Raw genomic sequence first — 17,270 nt, 5'->3', positions numbered from 1 at the left:
TGACCACAAAACTAAACAAAATACAGTAACGTCTATTCTCATATAAGAGGATGAGCCACTGTAAATGGCGAGTTATCTTGAACGTAACACACATTCGACGAAGGAGTTGCCCTCTCTCAACAGCATCACATTATGATCACCTCAGACAAGAAAGATTTTGGAGATAGATGTAAAAGCTGCTTCATGCAATATTAATTTGATGCAAAATGCAACCCTTCTGAACAGTTTAGAATAACTTTATAATGCGGGAATTGCTCTGAGCTTTAATTATCATCGGATGGACCTGGTGCCTGTCGGCTGAGACATCATTTACGAGCGGCGGTGAGACAGACGAGGCGGGACCGGGATGGTGGAGCGGTCGGACCGAGCCCCTCTGCTGGACTGGGAGGAGATTCCGTCCGCGGAGAAGCCCGGAGGAACAGTACCGGTGGCAGCACAGGTCAAGGACCGACTGGCGAGCCCCTCCAACAACCGTACCTCACCAGGATGCTCGGCGCAGGGGTGGAGCAGCGGACCAGGGGGTTCCACTTCCAGCAGGTCTGTCCCCGACGGCTGCAGCGCCCCACCCGCGACCTCCAGCACCTCGGCGGGCAAAGATGAAGCCCTGCATGCCGACAACGAGGAACATCTTTCGGATTCAGGATCGACAGAGGAGTCGTTGGATGACAGGATGGTGAAATGGGAGGAAAAGGACCAGATCGTGTCGGTCTTTGTGGTTGCGTTCAATACCAGATCAGGTGGGACATTAAATATGCAACATGGAATTTTAAACACTATATAAGACACAATAAATGGAAATGATCTTTGTAGACAGGTGAAGGGAAAGCAGATGTCTCGAGTCGTCAAGCAATACACAGTCTGACGCCCAAAATGCAGAGACCAAGTCTGCAGAACGTTCTCCTACAGGTGTGGCTTTTTCTGACCTGGCCATAAGTTAAGACACATGAATAAAAGCCCTCTGTAGTCTAAATACAGAACAGACATGTCAGGATGAGAAATGGGATGGAAATCAGTCAGCTGGTCCTTTATAGAGAGCAGGCCTATACATTTGTAATGAGGGGCATGTTGAAGACAGGGCGAGCCCCTGTGAAATAGTACCCAACAAGGTTATATCGCCTCGAGGACTGATCAATTTAAGAATCAAAAGATGTAGCCTAATGTTTCTAAAGGATTACAAAAAAACTCACAGAAGAGATTCCCTACAGGGTGGAGCTGGGTGCTTTATGATTTTGCAGCATGTCAGGTTGATCTGCAGAAAAGGGTGAGGCTATAACAGGTTTAATGCTTTTTTAGATTTGCTCAGTGAAATGGTCACTGAAATGAATACTTCACAACAACCACATGCCACACAGTGCAAAACCTTCTAGGTGGAGTATCTGGATTACATTTTGGTCTGTACAGTAGTAGTATAATACCACTGTTACACTCCACTAATGATGACACATTTGACCTTAGCACCAGATCAAGGATTCACAGGGTAACACATGATAGGATAAAACAGGATACCTTTTTCATCAGGATGTGAACAGAACAGAAGGTGGATCTAGATATGAAGTAATATTATATGTAATACATCACTGCTCTGTCTGTTAAATTAATATAACTGTCGTTGTGCACCTGGAGCAGAAAACATACCCTTTTAAGCAGTATGTTGTTATTTGTGTTCATATTTGCAGAATATTACAACCACGATGAATTGGTGTGTAACATATTGCACATATTTCAAGTGTTTTATGCACTCACAGCCAAATATGTTGTATACAATTTAAAAACTACCTCACTGTTTGGCAAGTCACTAGAAATTGCCAAATTTCTACATAGAGATTAAAAACTCAAAAAACTCATTTTTCTGGCAGAAAAAGTTTAGTATATCTCCATTTTCAAAGGTTTTTATTGAGTATTTATTAGACCTTTTTTTATTAAAGATTGCAGCATAAAAGTGACAGGAAATGAAGAAAGGAAGAAGCGGTAGAGAGATGCAACACTGTCCTAAAGACACAGAGATGCTTCCTATTTTCAAGCAAACAAATGAGGTCTACAGATTTCCTCAAACACTTCTGTGTCTGTTCTGTACTAGAGCACCAAGAAGATCAAGTACTTCCCCTATTAATAAAGCTGGTGACAGAGACAATAATTTGATGATCGTTTCTAAAATAATTGAATCAAGAGCCACATGACAGAGCAACAGCATTCTGAGTTTGTTCTTTTTTTCACAAATGGGATAAAAAGCGAGTATTAAAAACCCCTATGTCTCTAGGGGCCTTTTATAATGCACTTCCTGCACAGGAAATAGCTTTGTTAGACCATGCATCATACTTAAAGCTAAATACATAAAGTCAATAACAGCTGTCAGAGTGGTAATAGATCATCTTTGGTGTTCCGCCGCAGGTGGGTGATACAGACCTGTAGACTCGATCTGACAACTGTACATATATATATATATATATATATATATATATATATATATTATACTCCTGCTGGAACTCCACTGACGGAGCTAATGTGTAGCTAATGATTAGATTGAAAAGCCTCAATGTCTGAGTCACCTTCTCCGTCTCCCTGCTCCGTATCACACCATATTTGCTCAGCTGCCACTCGAGCATCAGCCCTCACATAATGAATTCTAAGGAATCCAGACGAGCTGTTGCTGCTGTTTCGGGAGCAAGAGAAGAAATGGTGATAATTTATTAACAGTCTGGCCTTGTGTCAGTGCTCTGTGTGTGTGCTTTAACGTTATCTCTCTGTTGCCGGGGCGGGATAGGAAACATGCTGGAGTGGTGTCTGCCCAAAGACATGGACCTGGAGGGAGTGGAGTTCAAAGCCATCGCCAGCGGCTCCCACAGGGTCACCACAGACTTCATGTAAGCATGTGCACAAAACAGGACACAAACAAAGCTCATTTTCATATTAGGATGCGGCCCCATGCCTCCTCCCTGGCAGGACAGAACCACACAAAGTGTTGCCTGGCAAAAAGAAAAAAATGCCCAGCCATCTGGCATTGCCTTTGCTTTTCATGACTCATGGATTCATCTCTCTCTCCCCTCCGTCCGTCCACAGATACTTCCGGAAGGGCTCTTACTTTGGGCTCGCCTGCTTTGCCAACATGCCGGTGGAGAGCGTGGTGGAGCGGGGCGCGAGGATGAAGTCGGTAGGGATCCTGTCGCCTTCCTACACCCTGCTCTACCGCTACATGAGCTTTCTGGAGCATCAGGTCAGGTAAGAGGACCTTGTTGGTTGAAATAACTAAGATGTTCCTTCAACAAAAACAGCTCCAAATATAAATTGATTAGTTGTCAAGCATCACATTAATAGCCTATTGCCTAGAACGATTTTGAAAATCAAGGCCATTTTTAAAGAAAAAAAGTAAAACTATTTCTCCCACACACAAATGTTTTGAAAAATATCCTTTAATTGATTCAACATTTCACCCTCAGAGCACTGTATGTCCCATGATACTACTACTACTAATCGGTTTAATGTATGTCAATATTAGTCCTAAGGTTAGTTCCCATATGGCCACAAGAGGCTGCTATTCAGACTCTTCTGAGCATAGTTCCTCTTTTCTCAAATAGATCACTCTCACACTTTTTTCTCTTCCCATATATCAAAATCACACTTCTTTAACCCCCTTCCTAACTTTGTTGGGGTTGAACGCCACATGAACTTCATTGTTAATCCCAAGATATGTCACACTTTCTCTTTGAACACAGTTCTCTTTATATCCCTCTTTCTCTCCGCCTCAGTTCCCACACTCCTGGCCTTCAGTCATGCAGCGGTCATGCTCTTTACTCATCATTCACTGCATTGCTTGCTCCAGATTCCCCATCTGCTGACTGCCATGCCACATTAGATCAACGGCTCACTGTTGGTCGTTAAGTGTTTAACACATCAAGGAATTTGTGGATACTTTCCCTTTTTTTCCTCACTTCTTTTGCATTTCTGATCTCTCTTCCCCTGACCCTTGCAGCTAGTGGAACTGATTAGCTTTACATAGACATGCTAATGATGCTAACTTGATCATTTTAGCCTATAAATATGTATGTAACTCTCGGTACAGTTTGTTACACATGAAAGCAAGCTGTTTGTAAATCTTATATAAGAACTTATACTTTGATTAGATGGTAGATTCCCCCTTTAAGGTCATGATCTCATTTGTTGCTCAATACATTTTTATGCAGCGGAAGTCTGCAGTAGTATTGATTAGCAATTTATTAAGTAATTTATCAGGCAACCATTTGCTCTCAAGTCTCTCAAAGGTGAGAATTTGCTGCTATTGCCTTGTTTTCTATCATTTAAATTGGATATATGTGGAGTATTGGACTGTTTTTCAGACAAAACATTGAACTTGATTTGAAGCTTTAAATTAATCCAGTTGTAATGTCCCTGAATGTCACTTTTTGCCAGGCTCCAGCTTCAGACCCCAGGCCACTACTCTCCTCTGGAGGCCTTCTATGAGGACAAGAGAGCAATACTGCCCCCTAGTGGTGATGGTGTTGTTAGTGCATGTCCAGCCAATGCCTGGGGGGCTGCAATCAACCACAGCATGCACCCTGAGATGAAGGTAAGGACATTTCCTCTTGTTTTTATGTATACACCGTATGACTCAGTAACCTTGGTTTCTCTGTTTGAATACCTGTGGAGCAGATCACCCACCCTGCAGGCTGCATGTCCCAGTTCATCCGCTTCTTTGGGGAGCAGATCATGGTGCTGTGGAAACTGGCTCTCCTCCGCAGGCGCATCCTCATCTTCTCCCCTCCACCTGTGGGCGTGGTCTGCTACAGAGGTGAGGACGGAGTTATCAAAATGGAAATTTGAATAAATAGTTTTATGAGTTCTGCTTTCTTACCTAGTCAGATAAGAACATTGATACCCTAGTGTCTGTTTTCACTGCAAAGCTGGAGCTAGCAGCTGTTTAGTTTAGCACAAATGCTAGAAACCGAGAAAACGGCAAGCCTATCTCTGTCTAAAGAAAAATAAATTCACCTACCAGCTCCTCTAATGCTTTGCAAAAAAGGTCAACACTTATAAATGTTATTGCTGAATTGAAATGGTTATGCTAGGCTAAGCTAACAGTCTCTTTTATTCTTACTGTTGGCAAGTTAACAAAGTCAAATAAAAGCATGATTCTCTATAATTTGTTATATATTTGTATTTAATTGTAACAAATTATCTTATAACCTGGCAAAACTGTCTTTTACTCTTTTTTTTTTTACACCGTCATGTCACATCAGCGCACATTCAATGTTTCTCACGCTGCATCAGTGTTGGAAAATACACACGTCACACACACACTCGCATCCTGTGTCGCTGCCTTTCTCTCCCAAACGTGTTGATACTTTTTCAAATGTCATCCCCCACCCACCCTCGTCTCTCTCAGTGTACTGCTGCTGTTGCCTGGCAAACATCTCCATCCCTGGGATCGGCGTGGCTGTGCCTGAGTTCCGGCCCTTCTTCTACGTTAACGTGGCCGATATCAGCGCCCTGGAGAACGAGCTCTCCTACGTAGCGTGTGAGTAGATGCTCCAAAAAGGACTGGGTTTTTTTTTGCAGGTACTTCCAGCATCTCCCTCTCAAATCTTCTGTGTGGTTGCATTTTAAGGTACTACTGAGAAGATCTTTGAGGAGAAGAAGGATCTGTATGACGTGTATGTAGACAATCAGAATGTAAAGACCTACAGGGATGGTTTGAAGCCTCTGCTCCGCCTCAGCACCGCAGACAGGGAGAAATATCGCAAACTCACTGAACAGAGGTAGGTGACACTGCTAACAACATCATCAATTATAACCATTCAACAACCAATACACCGTCCTGCTGCCCTAAATACAAAATGGGTATTAATCTCCACCTGAAAATAGTCCCCAACACAGATGGTGACCATAGTAACTAGCAATAACACATTGGCATTCAGCTCAAAGCACCACTATTGTTAGGTACAGGCTCACACAGCTTCCAGCACAATGTGTACCACATTCAAATATGCCAGTATAATCACAAATAGTACACTCCCCTGCAGCTAGGAATAAAGTGTGTGTCTGTGTGTGTGTGCAGGCAGATGTTGCTGTACTCCCAGGAGGAGAATGGAGACTGTGTGTCCAGTGAAGAGGATCTATTTATTCTGTAAGTACAACATGATTTATTTATCCAGCCTTGGAGCAGTAAGCACTGTAACACAGAGCAGACACAAATAGATGTTTAAGTCATATGACAGTAAGCTTAAAATGTCTTCAATTGAAATTCTAAGATCGCTTTTGTATTTATTAAAAACACATTATACCTTTTTTGGTGTAGCCGGGCTTTAGAGCAATATAATAGTACTCATCCTTCCTTCTAAATCTCTGTTTATCCAGGTTTTTCCTGGAGCAGAACAACAGGATTTTCCAGACCCTCAGCGAGGTGGCAGCGAGCCCCGATCCCACGCTGACCCATGAGAGTGTGAGGGCCATGGGTCTGGATCCCCATGGAGACAGGCTCTTTCTGCTCCACCTGCTGGAGATCTACGGCTACGACACCCTGCTGGTGTCCGAGCAGCTGTGCTGCAGTTGAGAGATTGTGGACGGCTGGCTTCATGCCTTTCATCACTGCTGGTTTAAAAAAGGAGGTAGATTTACCTCGAGAGAATGTTGAGTGCTGCACTACTGGCTTCTTGGAGTCTTACAGAGTGTTCCTTTTTTGTCGTATATCCCCCCGTGTTTATTTTGTTCACCCTGGTTCTGCTCCCTCACAGCCTTATGGCAGGAGCAACAAGAAGTAAACTCATTTATTATAACAAGAAATGTGGTCAGTTCTCTTTGATACAGCATCATGCAGATGGATTACTCCCCCTTGGCTGATTAAAAGTGATTCTCTGGATTGGATACAGCTGCAGTATTTCAACACTGATGTGCGTTTGAATGCTATGGATGGCAAAACCCAAAAGGAGATCAATAAAAGTGGCCTGGACTGCACTCAACATCAAGTAGAGGGAAAGCAAGAGACGTCCCTCAAGATTTCTGATCCTGTGATTTGGAGAATTTCTGTGGACAAAACTAAGGAATGATGTACAAAGGTGAAGACGAGCGGTAGCCGTCCTGTAAATAATCCAGTTTGTCCCCTTTATGTATAGTGTGTCAGATGATGTGTGATATGGGTCTGCCTCTCTGCCAATGTTGCTTTCCTTGTATCAAGTGCTGGATTTAAACATCTCATTTTTTAGGCCTCCATGTTGAAATCAGGGCGTCCTTTCCTGAAACGTATGTCACTACAAGCAGGTCAAACAACTTTTGTCTTTAAGAGCCATGTCTGTAAGCACAGTGGTTTCACTCAACCATAACCAGCTTGCCATTTAACCTTAAGACAAATCGTTTTTGCCCCGAGCTAAGACCAAATCAGATTTTCTAATGATGTCCAAAAGGTAAGGTTGATTGATTGTGTTGAGGTGATTTGAAATCTTATTTGCACCGACGCCGTTCAAATATGTCTAGTTCTGTTTTTCAGCTCGAGAATCAAGTTATTGACAGCCCTTCAAGGGGTGAGTTGAAAACGAGGTCCTGAGATAATTTCTTCAACAACTACTGTCTGCAGATAAGATTATAGAAAATCAGTTTAAACACAACACTATAACTAAAGCTTTTCACATTTTGAAGCACACTTAGCATGCTGTTGACATGGTCAACAGAGAGGAAGTTCTTATGTTGTGGATTGCTGTGAAAACAATATGGTGCTTGGCTGTTTATCAGTAGTGAGAACCTTAAAGCTGCATTAATCAAAATGACAATGGAGGAAACTTAAATAATGAATACACCACTCCAACATGATCTCTGGCTTAAGGTTTTTAATGGCTAATGTATAAGCAATAATCAGACATTAGTATTCACATGGAGTCCTGTTTCTTTTAGCTCTACTTTGGGCTTCACCAACTTCTGAGAAAATTAGCTTTTAGCTGCAAGTTGTTCCACTGTCCTTACTAGCTAGCTCTAGCTGCTAACTGTCTCCTGTTGAGCGCTATATAGGTAGAATACAATAGCTTTGTGGGACAGTTTTGCTGAAAACAAGTCTGTTGATGGTGGAAACATAAAACATGTTCATTAAAACTATTACTAGTTAAACTTCATAAAGCTTCAGGGATTAGCTAGCTTGCATTCCTAGCAAGTTTGTGAGCTACATCACATGTACTTGGGTCTCTGTTGTAATCAATCCTGATTAATGCAGCTTCAAGCAGTTTTTCCCTTTGAAGGGATATTCGATATCAGCTTGCATACCTCCATTGATCAGGTATCGCTTTGAAATGTGATGGAACAGCAATGTTCTCATAAATAAATTTTGGGGAGAATATCCTAATCAGCATGACGTTAATGCAACGTGAAAACACATGCGTCGGGATCAATTCTATTGACATGACAAAAAAGTCAATTATAGTCTTCAAAAATTTACAAACACATCTGTACAAAAAAAACTAATAATTAGTGTTCTGGCATTTATGTTTTACAGCGATAATTTTTTTAAACATTTAATTTTAGAATTTATTTAGCTGTGAACTGTTTCGAGTGTAAATATTAAATTGCTGTAACATTATCTGTGAAGAAATGGGATCAGTTGAATGTGTTTTATAAGGCAATTATGATCCCACAGAGCCTCTGTGTATCACTGATGCAATTATGTAAGAGAACAACCGTTAGAATATTTTCACGCCACATCGCATGGCCCCTTAGATCACGTGTACAGAGTTGAAGCAGCCATCTTTGTAGTTGAAGGGATTGTCCGACTCATGTTAAAACTCCTTCACTTTATTTTACTGTAAACCATTTCATAAATAAAGTGCAATGACACTTATAAGGAAAACACAGTCTGGATATTGTTATTAACACAATTTACATTCCTTAAAATTTCACTTTAAGATTTCATTCATTTCATAAAAATGTTCATTTCAAAGCTATCGTCTTTAACATCAATGGACTTTAGTCTGTTGTTCTGTGCCCATGGACATGAGTACCTTCAAAGTCCCTGTACTCAAGCGTTCAGGAGTTGTCAATGTCTTCAATGATGAAAAAATCCTCGGAGGAACACACACTTGCATCACTGACACATCTTCTGAGGTTGCACTGCCCCCTCGTCACAGCAGCTCTCAGAACAGCCAGCCAGCGGCCTTTGAGGTCCAAGCCAGAGCAGGAGAACGTGTAGGTGGTGTCTGATTGTCTTAAACAGAAACAAGGCCGACCGTGGAGCTCCTGAGGGAAACCGTCCACACTGCAGCCCAGCAGAGGGATACTGGAGAGGGGCTTCAACTCCTAGAGACATGAAAGGGCGAAGGAAAGGATTAAAAAAAGAAGTTGGTGGATGGCAAGCTGTCTAATAGAGAACATGCAATAATGTGACTTTTTGTACATGATGGCAAACAGAAAATGTTGTTGTGGAGATCGCAAGTTTCAAGATGGGATATTATATTGGTCATTTTGACAACAATACAGTATTTTCTGATATTACACATTTCACTTTCCTTTTCATTCATTCCAGGTCTTGCAAATGATGTAAGACAATATCATATGCCCATTTGAGAAAATGAGTTACAATGATAACTAACAAAAACATCCAAAATGATAATATTACGGAGACAACCTAAATACACGAATGGTCATCGTTGAGGCTGAAGAAAGAAAATCCCTATTCGGTTTGATTTACAAAAGAAGAAGTAGTGTCAGTGTTCTAACCTTTAGCTGTATGAACACCAAGACTGACCGTTTATGCAGTCGATTGCACAACAGCTCTTTACTATTTCACCAGTATTTCCCTTTTTCCATGTGGGTGCACGGTTGCATGTATTGTCTGTTGTGTGGTCGAGGAGGAGCGACAGTGGTGACATTTGTGTGTATGACAACATCAATTGCACATCCTATAGAGACAGTCCCACTCGTTAACAGAGACATGCAAACTATATAACTAAGTCACCAAATAGCATGTTTTCTGAAAAACAAATGCATATATTCTCCATATGAAATAACCACATGGTAAAGCCTATTTCTGTATGGTGAATTAATAAAAAGGACTTTTGTGTTTTCTCATTTAATTAGAGACTTAGGGCAAACAGTTTTGAGAGAAATTAGAGAATACATTTGAGGAATTTTTTTTTTAATTATGGTAAATGATGGCATACAGTAACCCAGTCTGGCTCGGAATAAGAAAATAAAAGGAATAGCCTCTTCCATAATAAACTCAAGGATTAAGCCGTATTTCACATTGTTAGAGCCCCCTACCTGTAGAGCAGGGTACAGGTGGAGGACTGGGGGTTCAGTGCGGGTGATAACAGACCACACTTGTTGACAGGTCTTAGGGTTGTCGCCATACAGCAGGAAGCCACTCATTTCACAGTCACTGGACACTGTGGATGTCTGGGAACACACGTAGAAGAAGACACAATGCTGTTAAAGCCTAACATCCATTTAATGTTGAATGTGACCTTGAAAAGAACAAGGCTAACCTCCAGTGTCCTCCTCTTCTTCTTCTCCTCCATTCTGTCCCCTCTCTGAGCGATCAGGACGAAGTAGCAGGCTTTACACACTTTGTTCAGCTTGTTGCCATCGTACTCCAAAGGCACTTTGTTGTCTGAACACTTCCAGCACACCACCTGGGGAGCAGAAACACCATCACTATCTTATCCTAAATTAAGCATTTGTTCGGAGTAGATAATTACCAAGACTTTGAAAAAAAACAAGAAACTATTTCAAGGTTTTACTGATCAGTGTATACATGGTTTTTGTAATGTCGCCTGTGGTGTCTTTGTGTCCCCTGTGGTGTGTTCATGTCACCTGTGGTGTGTTCATGTCTCCTGTGTAAATGACACCTGCTATTCACTCACACATCCACAGGCTCTGCAGTGATGTCTTCTCCTGGTGAGTGCGTTGAAAGGTTCCTGGCATTTCATACACAAGGTCACTTCGTTGTCCCTGATCCAGCGAGGGGCGCGTCGGCCAAGTTCCTCCATCTGTAAATCAAACAGATAAGATGGGAGGGAAATGTTCTACTTTTTCAAAACAACCAATCTTATAATAATAATCAATCTTACTGGATCTTCTTCCTTTGTCTCCTTAGAAGCCAATTTGAAGGTTTCATTTTTCTTCTGAAACATGTCAATGGCCTCCTGAATCACCTGGAAATAAAAACGTGTTCAAATAACCAATATTTTCCTGATCTATGTGATAAAAATACTAAATAAAAAAAGGACACCTACCTTTATCCATTCATCTCGGTCTTGTTCAGAGCTTGACAAAAACATAAAAAACCATGAGCTACACATTTAATGCAATGTTAATGGACTGACGTTGTATAATACAGGATTATCTGTTCACTGTTGATGTTTTTAAATAATATTTTCACACACGTGGCCTGCAGCTCAAGGATCCTCTCTTTCCCAGAGACCTGGAAGGTGTACAGGTGGTCTTCGTTGGTGGTCTGCTGCACCTGCATGCCATCCACTCCGATCCTGCAGCGGACCGTAAACCTCTGCCCAACCAGGCTGAATTTAGGATGGCAGCACAGCAGGAAGTTGTTAAACTGTGAAGAAGAAGAAGTTATACACCTTAATACAATATATAAATGTACACTTTAGGGCACTCTTTAGAAAAAGTAATCTTGGGTTTTATTCTTTGCCAGAAAGCTAAAAGAAAAAAAAGTAAATTATTTGCAGTTTATGGATCATTTTCTGTGTAAATGTGTAGTGTGTCTGCATCTGTTTCTAACCAGGAAGAGGTGCCTCTCCGTGGCCGAGGTGTTCCTGGCAGCAAGCTTGAGCAGACGGCCTTCCCTGAGGAAGTCGTTGGTGGGGTTAACCACCTCCTCGTCTCCAACCATCTCATAGATCTCCAGCAGCCGCTTCAGGCTCTCCTACAGGTAAAGAAAGAGAAACAGATCTGTATGGACACAACACTAGTTGGTAATGGACATTTTTGTCAGTAAAAAAGTATTTCTTGGCTTATTCAATTACACTTTCAATATGAACAAAATCCCTGGAAGTATTTGAAAGATTAAAAAGACAAAAGGCCATAATGTCAGGGTCACTTTTGGCGATATATTACCATAATTGTGCTGGTTGTCAGTGATGAAATCTTACTTAATACAATAGTAAATGATGTGACTTACAGCTTTGTGGATGGCACTGTTTGAGTGGGTGGCTGCCATGGAAATAGTCTCCAAGGCCTCTGCAGAAACACAAAGAAAGAGGTTTATTCTGATCATGAGGGAAAAGACGTACAAATAAATCTAACACACTCACAGTAGGGATGTGGTACAATAACCAAATTGAGATCATAAAAATACTACGGTGTACATACTGTGAGCAGGACCATAATCTGGGCTGTCCTTGGGCAGCTTCTTGAGGTAATCCTTGAGCAGCATCTCATAACGTGGGACCCTCTGGACCGGTTCCAACATGTGGTGCTGCAGGGTCAGGCTGCCACACTCGTCCTGACTCTAAAAACATGACAAAACACCTGTGACATCCTATTAAGACCTAAATAATTGTATCTAAGTGAGTAAAAATGCATATCCTGCTGGAAGCTCCTTGCCTGTATCTCCTGGACGATGTTTCTGAAGGCAGAGGAACGTTCAGTCCAGGTCCTCACCAGCTCCATGGCCTGGTCAAAGTTCCTGACGTAGTTGGCGTACATCCTCAGGAAGGGTGCGTGTTTCAGCAGAACGGTACCGAGGCCTGGTCTCTCACACCTACAGGGTTAGAGTAAGCAATAACGTTGAGGGGTTATCTGCTGCCTTTTTATGTATAGTTATCCAATTTAAGCGAAAAATGTTCTGACCCACAACCTTTTGCGCAGGGGATATATCAGCAAGAGGGTCAAAGTTCAAGGTGAAATGTTACAGAATGATCTGTACTGCATGCAACAGTATATACTGTTTGTAAGTAAGGTGAGCTGCAGTATAATACATTATAAGTAATAAGTACAGGTTTGTGATTTGGAAGTTAAAGAGACGCAGTAGTTATACTGGCAGTAGATACCATTTCCCATCACTGTTTAATTGTAAATTATAGACACATTTAAAATATTCTTCTTAGGAGTTGTGATTCTGTTTGAACAAGAATCCTTTCTTAGTTTGTAAAGGGACTAATTTCCTGTTTTCCAACTAAGGACGCAATGACTTGACCTCTCACCAGTGGCTGATGCAGCTCTCCAGGTCAGGCAGCAGGAACTGGCTGTGGAAGGAGAAGATGGAGGAAATGTTGGAGAAGATGTTTCTGATCACGTCAGGAGGAAAGGAGCCTCGGCCTGCCTCTTCTGTGAGCCGCGAGCAGAACACCTGTGACGGGAGTTATCGAGATGTGAGACACTCAAATTCATTTGACACATAACCCCACACAGGAAATGTAATAAAAAGAAATTGAAATGGGAATGTGAATACAGTGCCATGTTTAACCTTAGTCTCAGATTCCACTAAAGTGTCCGCATTACATCCTTTTAAAAAGACCTTATTTGAAAATGTTGGCACTCACCTGGTCTAGCAGGTGGAGACGAGCCACGTAGGCCCTCTCTGTCTGCAGCAACTCTTTGGCTATATTGTACAACTTCTGTTTAGTGTTCTCTTCATTTTCAGGTACTCCTCCTCTCTCCTTCCTCATTTCATCACATAGTTCATCTTTACACTCATTGTGGAACCGGCCATCTTCTGTAGCTGCTTCACTCCACTGGCCAGAAGACTTGGAGCCATATCCTCCGGGTATCTTGCCTTCTGCCATTTTGTCATTGAAACCGTTCCCATTTTCTAATGTGCCACCTCTTCTCTGCACCCTGCCATTCATTCGTCCTGGGGAATGGTCTCTGCCGATGCTGGGTAGATGGGAGTCACTCGAGGCGTGTCTAAGTCCGTGCTTAACCGGGGATTTGATGGTGATGACTGTCCCTTTGCAGTTTGGGGATTGCAGCGATTTCAGGGGTGAGCGGTCATCTTTTTCACTTAGAATCCTGCAGAAATTGAAGTGACATTCAGAAATGATTGGCTATATAATCAAATAATGTATTAAGTCAATCAAGGTGCATAAATGTATCAAATTAAAACAAATCCTACCTGCTCTCATCCATGTAAACAATCAAGTCAGGCACGCTGAGGGATTTTCCAGCTTTCTTCTCTTTTCCTTCCTTCTTGCAGCTAGGGATTCTGTGCAGCCATGATTTAGAGTTCTTGGCGGGTCTATAGCTCCCTATTCTCCCCAGTACAGGGCTGGGGGTCCGCAGTAATCCTGAAAGTGGGCTGCGGTTCCTTGGCGACAACTTAGCAGGGCTGTGCCCACCTTCCCTGGATGGGCTATGGCTGTCAAGGCCTCTTTTGCCTGGACTTAGAGATCCTAAAAGTGAACTGCCTCTAAGAGAACCAGGAGAGAGTCCGGCGGGGCTGATATGTGCTCCAGACACATTTAAAAAACTGTTCCCCCCTCCTCTTATTGGACAGTTCTGTGCCGGGCTGACGCAGCGCACTCCTCTGTTAGGACTCTGCTCTTGTTGAGGTTGTAGCTTTGCAGTGGGGCTGCGGGCTAAAGCCGGCCCTTCCCTCTGAGGACTCTGGAGGTGAGCAGGTTTAGGAGGCACTGCAAAGAGAAAAACAGCCACAAACAATTAGTGACAAGCCGTAATCTAGAAAGAATAAGGATGGATTTATTAGCAGGGGGTAAATCTTTTGGTATCTCAACTTTATTTTATTTCCCGAGGCTCATGATTCCGTTCAAAATCATATAAAAAAACACTTCCGAACATAGTAGTGCTTATTTAGGGATTTATTACAGCCGCCTGTGCCCTAATAAAGGCAGTGTGCTAAGTTATGGCATAAAAGCAGAGCAAAGTGTGTGGAGTTGTAATACCTAAAAAAGGTATATGGACTGATTGCAGTAATGTTGCACAACGTTGTCCAATATTTCTCAATTTTCAACTTTATGAAAATCAAGTAATAAAAAGAAATATGCTGCCCGTTTCAATACGTTTGGTAAACTTAGGCTAGCTGCCTAATTACTTGACAACATTTCAGAAGCAATTTCTTGGTTATTCCTAAGAAAAAACGTTTTATACAATTACTTTTTGGAAGTTTGATCCCCTCTTTAATACCTTGTGGTTTTAAAGGCGATCCTTTAGCTGGGCTTCTTCCGTTGACTTTCTCTAACCCAGGCTTAGAGTTTGGTTCTGATCCACTGCTCACTAGTAAGAAAAAAATATATATGTATATAATATATCCTGAATGCTAAATCTTTCAAAAAATACTCAATTAGGGACTTAATTAGATAACTCATATACGAGTCCAGTGAGTACATAATGTTCAAGGTAGGGTTTACTTCCTGTCCAGAATCAAGGATGCATCATAGTATTCACCGCTGTTGCATTACCCTAGACTGACTTCCTTACTAGTATACACACCCATTTTTTACTTTCAAATTGTGTAACCCTTTGTTTTCTTACCTGCAGTTTATGTCCAATTGTATGCAAGATATCCATAACTTGAACAACAAAGAAAGACTTGCTGTTCATGCCTGACTGCTGACAGATTTGTTGATCATGTGGAAAATGCAAAGCCGACTTTCCCAAGACTATAATACTTCTGCTTTCTTACTTCTCTCTTTTATTCATGTAGTCTACTCATGTCACATTTCTGAGGATGTCAGTGGCAACTTTTGAAAATACATACTAGTACTATCCCTCCCACAGAATCTAGTCATTTTTACACAGCAACTATTTCACTCAATCTGCATCAATTGTAATGCAATGTTACAAATTCATTAACAGCCATAGCGTTGCCTATGTGTAAGGCTGCTTGTTCCATCGAGCCTCACAGCAAGTGGAAGCATTATTTGCATTGTCGGCCCTGTTTCAGGCTGCATCTGACAGTACCATTGGAGCAAACATACTTCTGTAATCTAAACAGATAGCTGTGGTTCGATGGGGGAACAGAACAGCTTTGTGTGTATGTGTGTGAGAAAGGGATTTACAAAAGCCATTCTCAAAGTCCAGGCTGAATCAGGAGAAAGAGATTTCACTGCAATAATCCAACAAGCTATGAGGCCAAAATTCCAAAACATAAATACAGTGGTATTTCATTCACACACTGACAAGAACTTAACATAGCAGTGACTGATCTAAGCCAGGCACAGGGAGAGTAAATGCTTTAACTTGCTGCCCTATATAAAATCAACCAAACAATAAACGGTAATATCCAGTATTTTGTTGCCATAAACTCCAATGAAAACAGCCTATCTTTGGTGACTAGAACACTAACAATAGGGGCAAGTAGCTCAGAATGTAGAAAGGAAGTCACTTTTGAACATGTTTTTTCCACTTGCTTCCAATTAGTGAAAATGTATCTTTTTCTATTGTTTTGGTTAAAGGCCCTTTCTCCACCTGCTACCATTGTATATTTAATGTTATTCATTTGAGAGAAAAGAGATAAAAAAACGGGCTCAATCTTGGACAAAAAACTTAATAAGGTAGTTCAAATTATAATAAATTCAGACAATACAGAATGTTTCAGGTGGGGTTTACTTGTTGTCAACCCGAACCAGTACAACAGTTGCAGTTGAATTTGCTGTGCAGTATTGTAGTATTAGAGCCAATATAAGCCTACTCGTGCAGTATTCTTCTTTTTGTGTGATTATAATGATCTAAACAGCCAGTTTTAAATTAAAGGCACCTCACCTGTGTTTGAGACTACGCACTCCTCCGCGTCTCTGACCTTCCGCCTGACCGCCGATCTCCTGAACTCCTCCGCGCTGCAGTTCACAATCAGACTGTAACTCTTCTTCAAGTCAAACATTATCAAAAAGGTAAAAGCCTCAGGTCTAACTTCTTGTAGCGGCATGAGATTAGGAGACCCCGAGACTCTGTGGTTCTGTATTTCACGTGCTCAATCAATCACCCCCACTGATATCTCTTCAGCGGACAAGCCCCGCCTCTCAGATAAAGCACTGACCAATCAGCGCACAGTTTTCAGACTGGGGAGAGAATCTGAGATTTTGACAAGATTTCAGGGTTTACATGCTATCACTTGAAACCTGATTGAAATGTAATGATGTAATCCCCCCAGGACAATGCGTCACAGTTGCAGTTTATATTGTTATCCCTGTTGAAGAGTATGTAGACCCCGTCATGTCATTTTAAATTGCACTACATTATTATTCATTTAGCAGACGCTTTTATCCAAAGCAAAAAGTGCTTTCAACGATAAAGAAACGAGATAAAAAAAGGAGGAACTTTTCAAAAAGACAAACCATTTGAAGTGCTATTAGATGATAGATAAAACAAAAATATTTCAAACT

At 41.6% G+C, this 17,270-nt stretch overlaps 2 protein-coding genes across 3 annotated transcripts; one reads left to right on the top strand and one right to left on the bottom strand.

Annotated features, from left to right (window-relative positions):
- Positions 1–35: 35 nt before the first annotated feature.
- On the top strand, positions 36–9,011 carry LOC307023352 (DENN domain-containing protein 11-like). The gene is made up of 9 exons (XM_079656568.1): positions 36–737; positions 2,762–2,861; positions 3,058–3,216; positions 4,405–4,561; positions 4,645–4,783; positions 5,378–5,509; positions 5,600–5,750; positions 6,050–6,118; positions 6,349–9,011. The coding sequence occupies exons 1-9, from the start codon at positions 347–349 to the stop codon at positions 6,542–6,544; spliced, it is 1,494 nt and encodes a 497-aa protein (XP_079512694.1). The 5' UTR covers positions 36–346; the 3' UTR covers positions 6,545–9,011.
- LOC307023351 (FYVE, RhoGEF and PH domain-containing protein 4-like) lies at positions 8,748–16,887 on the bottom strand. Of its 2 annotated transcripts, XM_079656566.1 has the most exons (16): positions 16,651–16,887; positions 15,073–15,162; positions 14,045–14,561; positions 13,473–13,941; positions 13,134–13,279; positions 12,535–12,691; positions 12,301–12,439; positions 12,110–12,168; positions 11,711–11,854; positions 11,352–11,524; positions 11,202–11,232; positions 11,037–11,120; positions 10,830–10,955; positions 10,452–10,598; positions 10,228–10,362; positions 8,748–9,264 (listed from the first exon to the last, which is right to left on the bottom strand). In XM_079656566.1, the coding sequence occupies exons 1-16, from the start codon at positions 16,811–16,813 to the stop codon at positions 8,995–8,997; spliced, it is 2,850 nt and encodes a 949-aa protein (XP_079512692.1). In that variant the 5' UTR covers positions 16,814–16,887; the 3' UTR covers positions 8,748–8,994. The 2 variants fall into 2 exon arrangements, with proteins under 2 accessions (XP_079512692.1, XP_079512693.1); XM_079656567.1 differs by lacking the exon at positions 15,073–15,162 and having other exon boundaries at positions 16,651–16,886.
- Between the last annotated feature and the right edge of the window lie 383 nt (positions 16,888–17,270).

Source organism: Notothenia rossii, assembly GCF_949606895.1.
Source record: "Notothenia rossii genome assembly, chromosome: 10".
NCBI lineage: Eukaryota > Metazoa > Chordata > Actinopteri > Perciformes > Nototheniidae > Notothenia > Notothenia rossii.
Note: the sequence above shows the minus strand (reverse complement) of the source record. Positions and strands in the feature narration are given on the sequence as shown.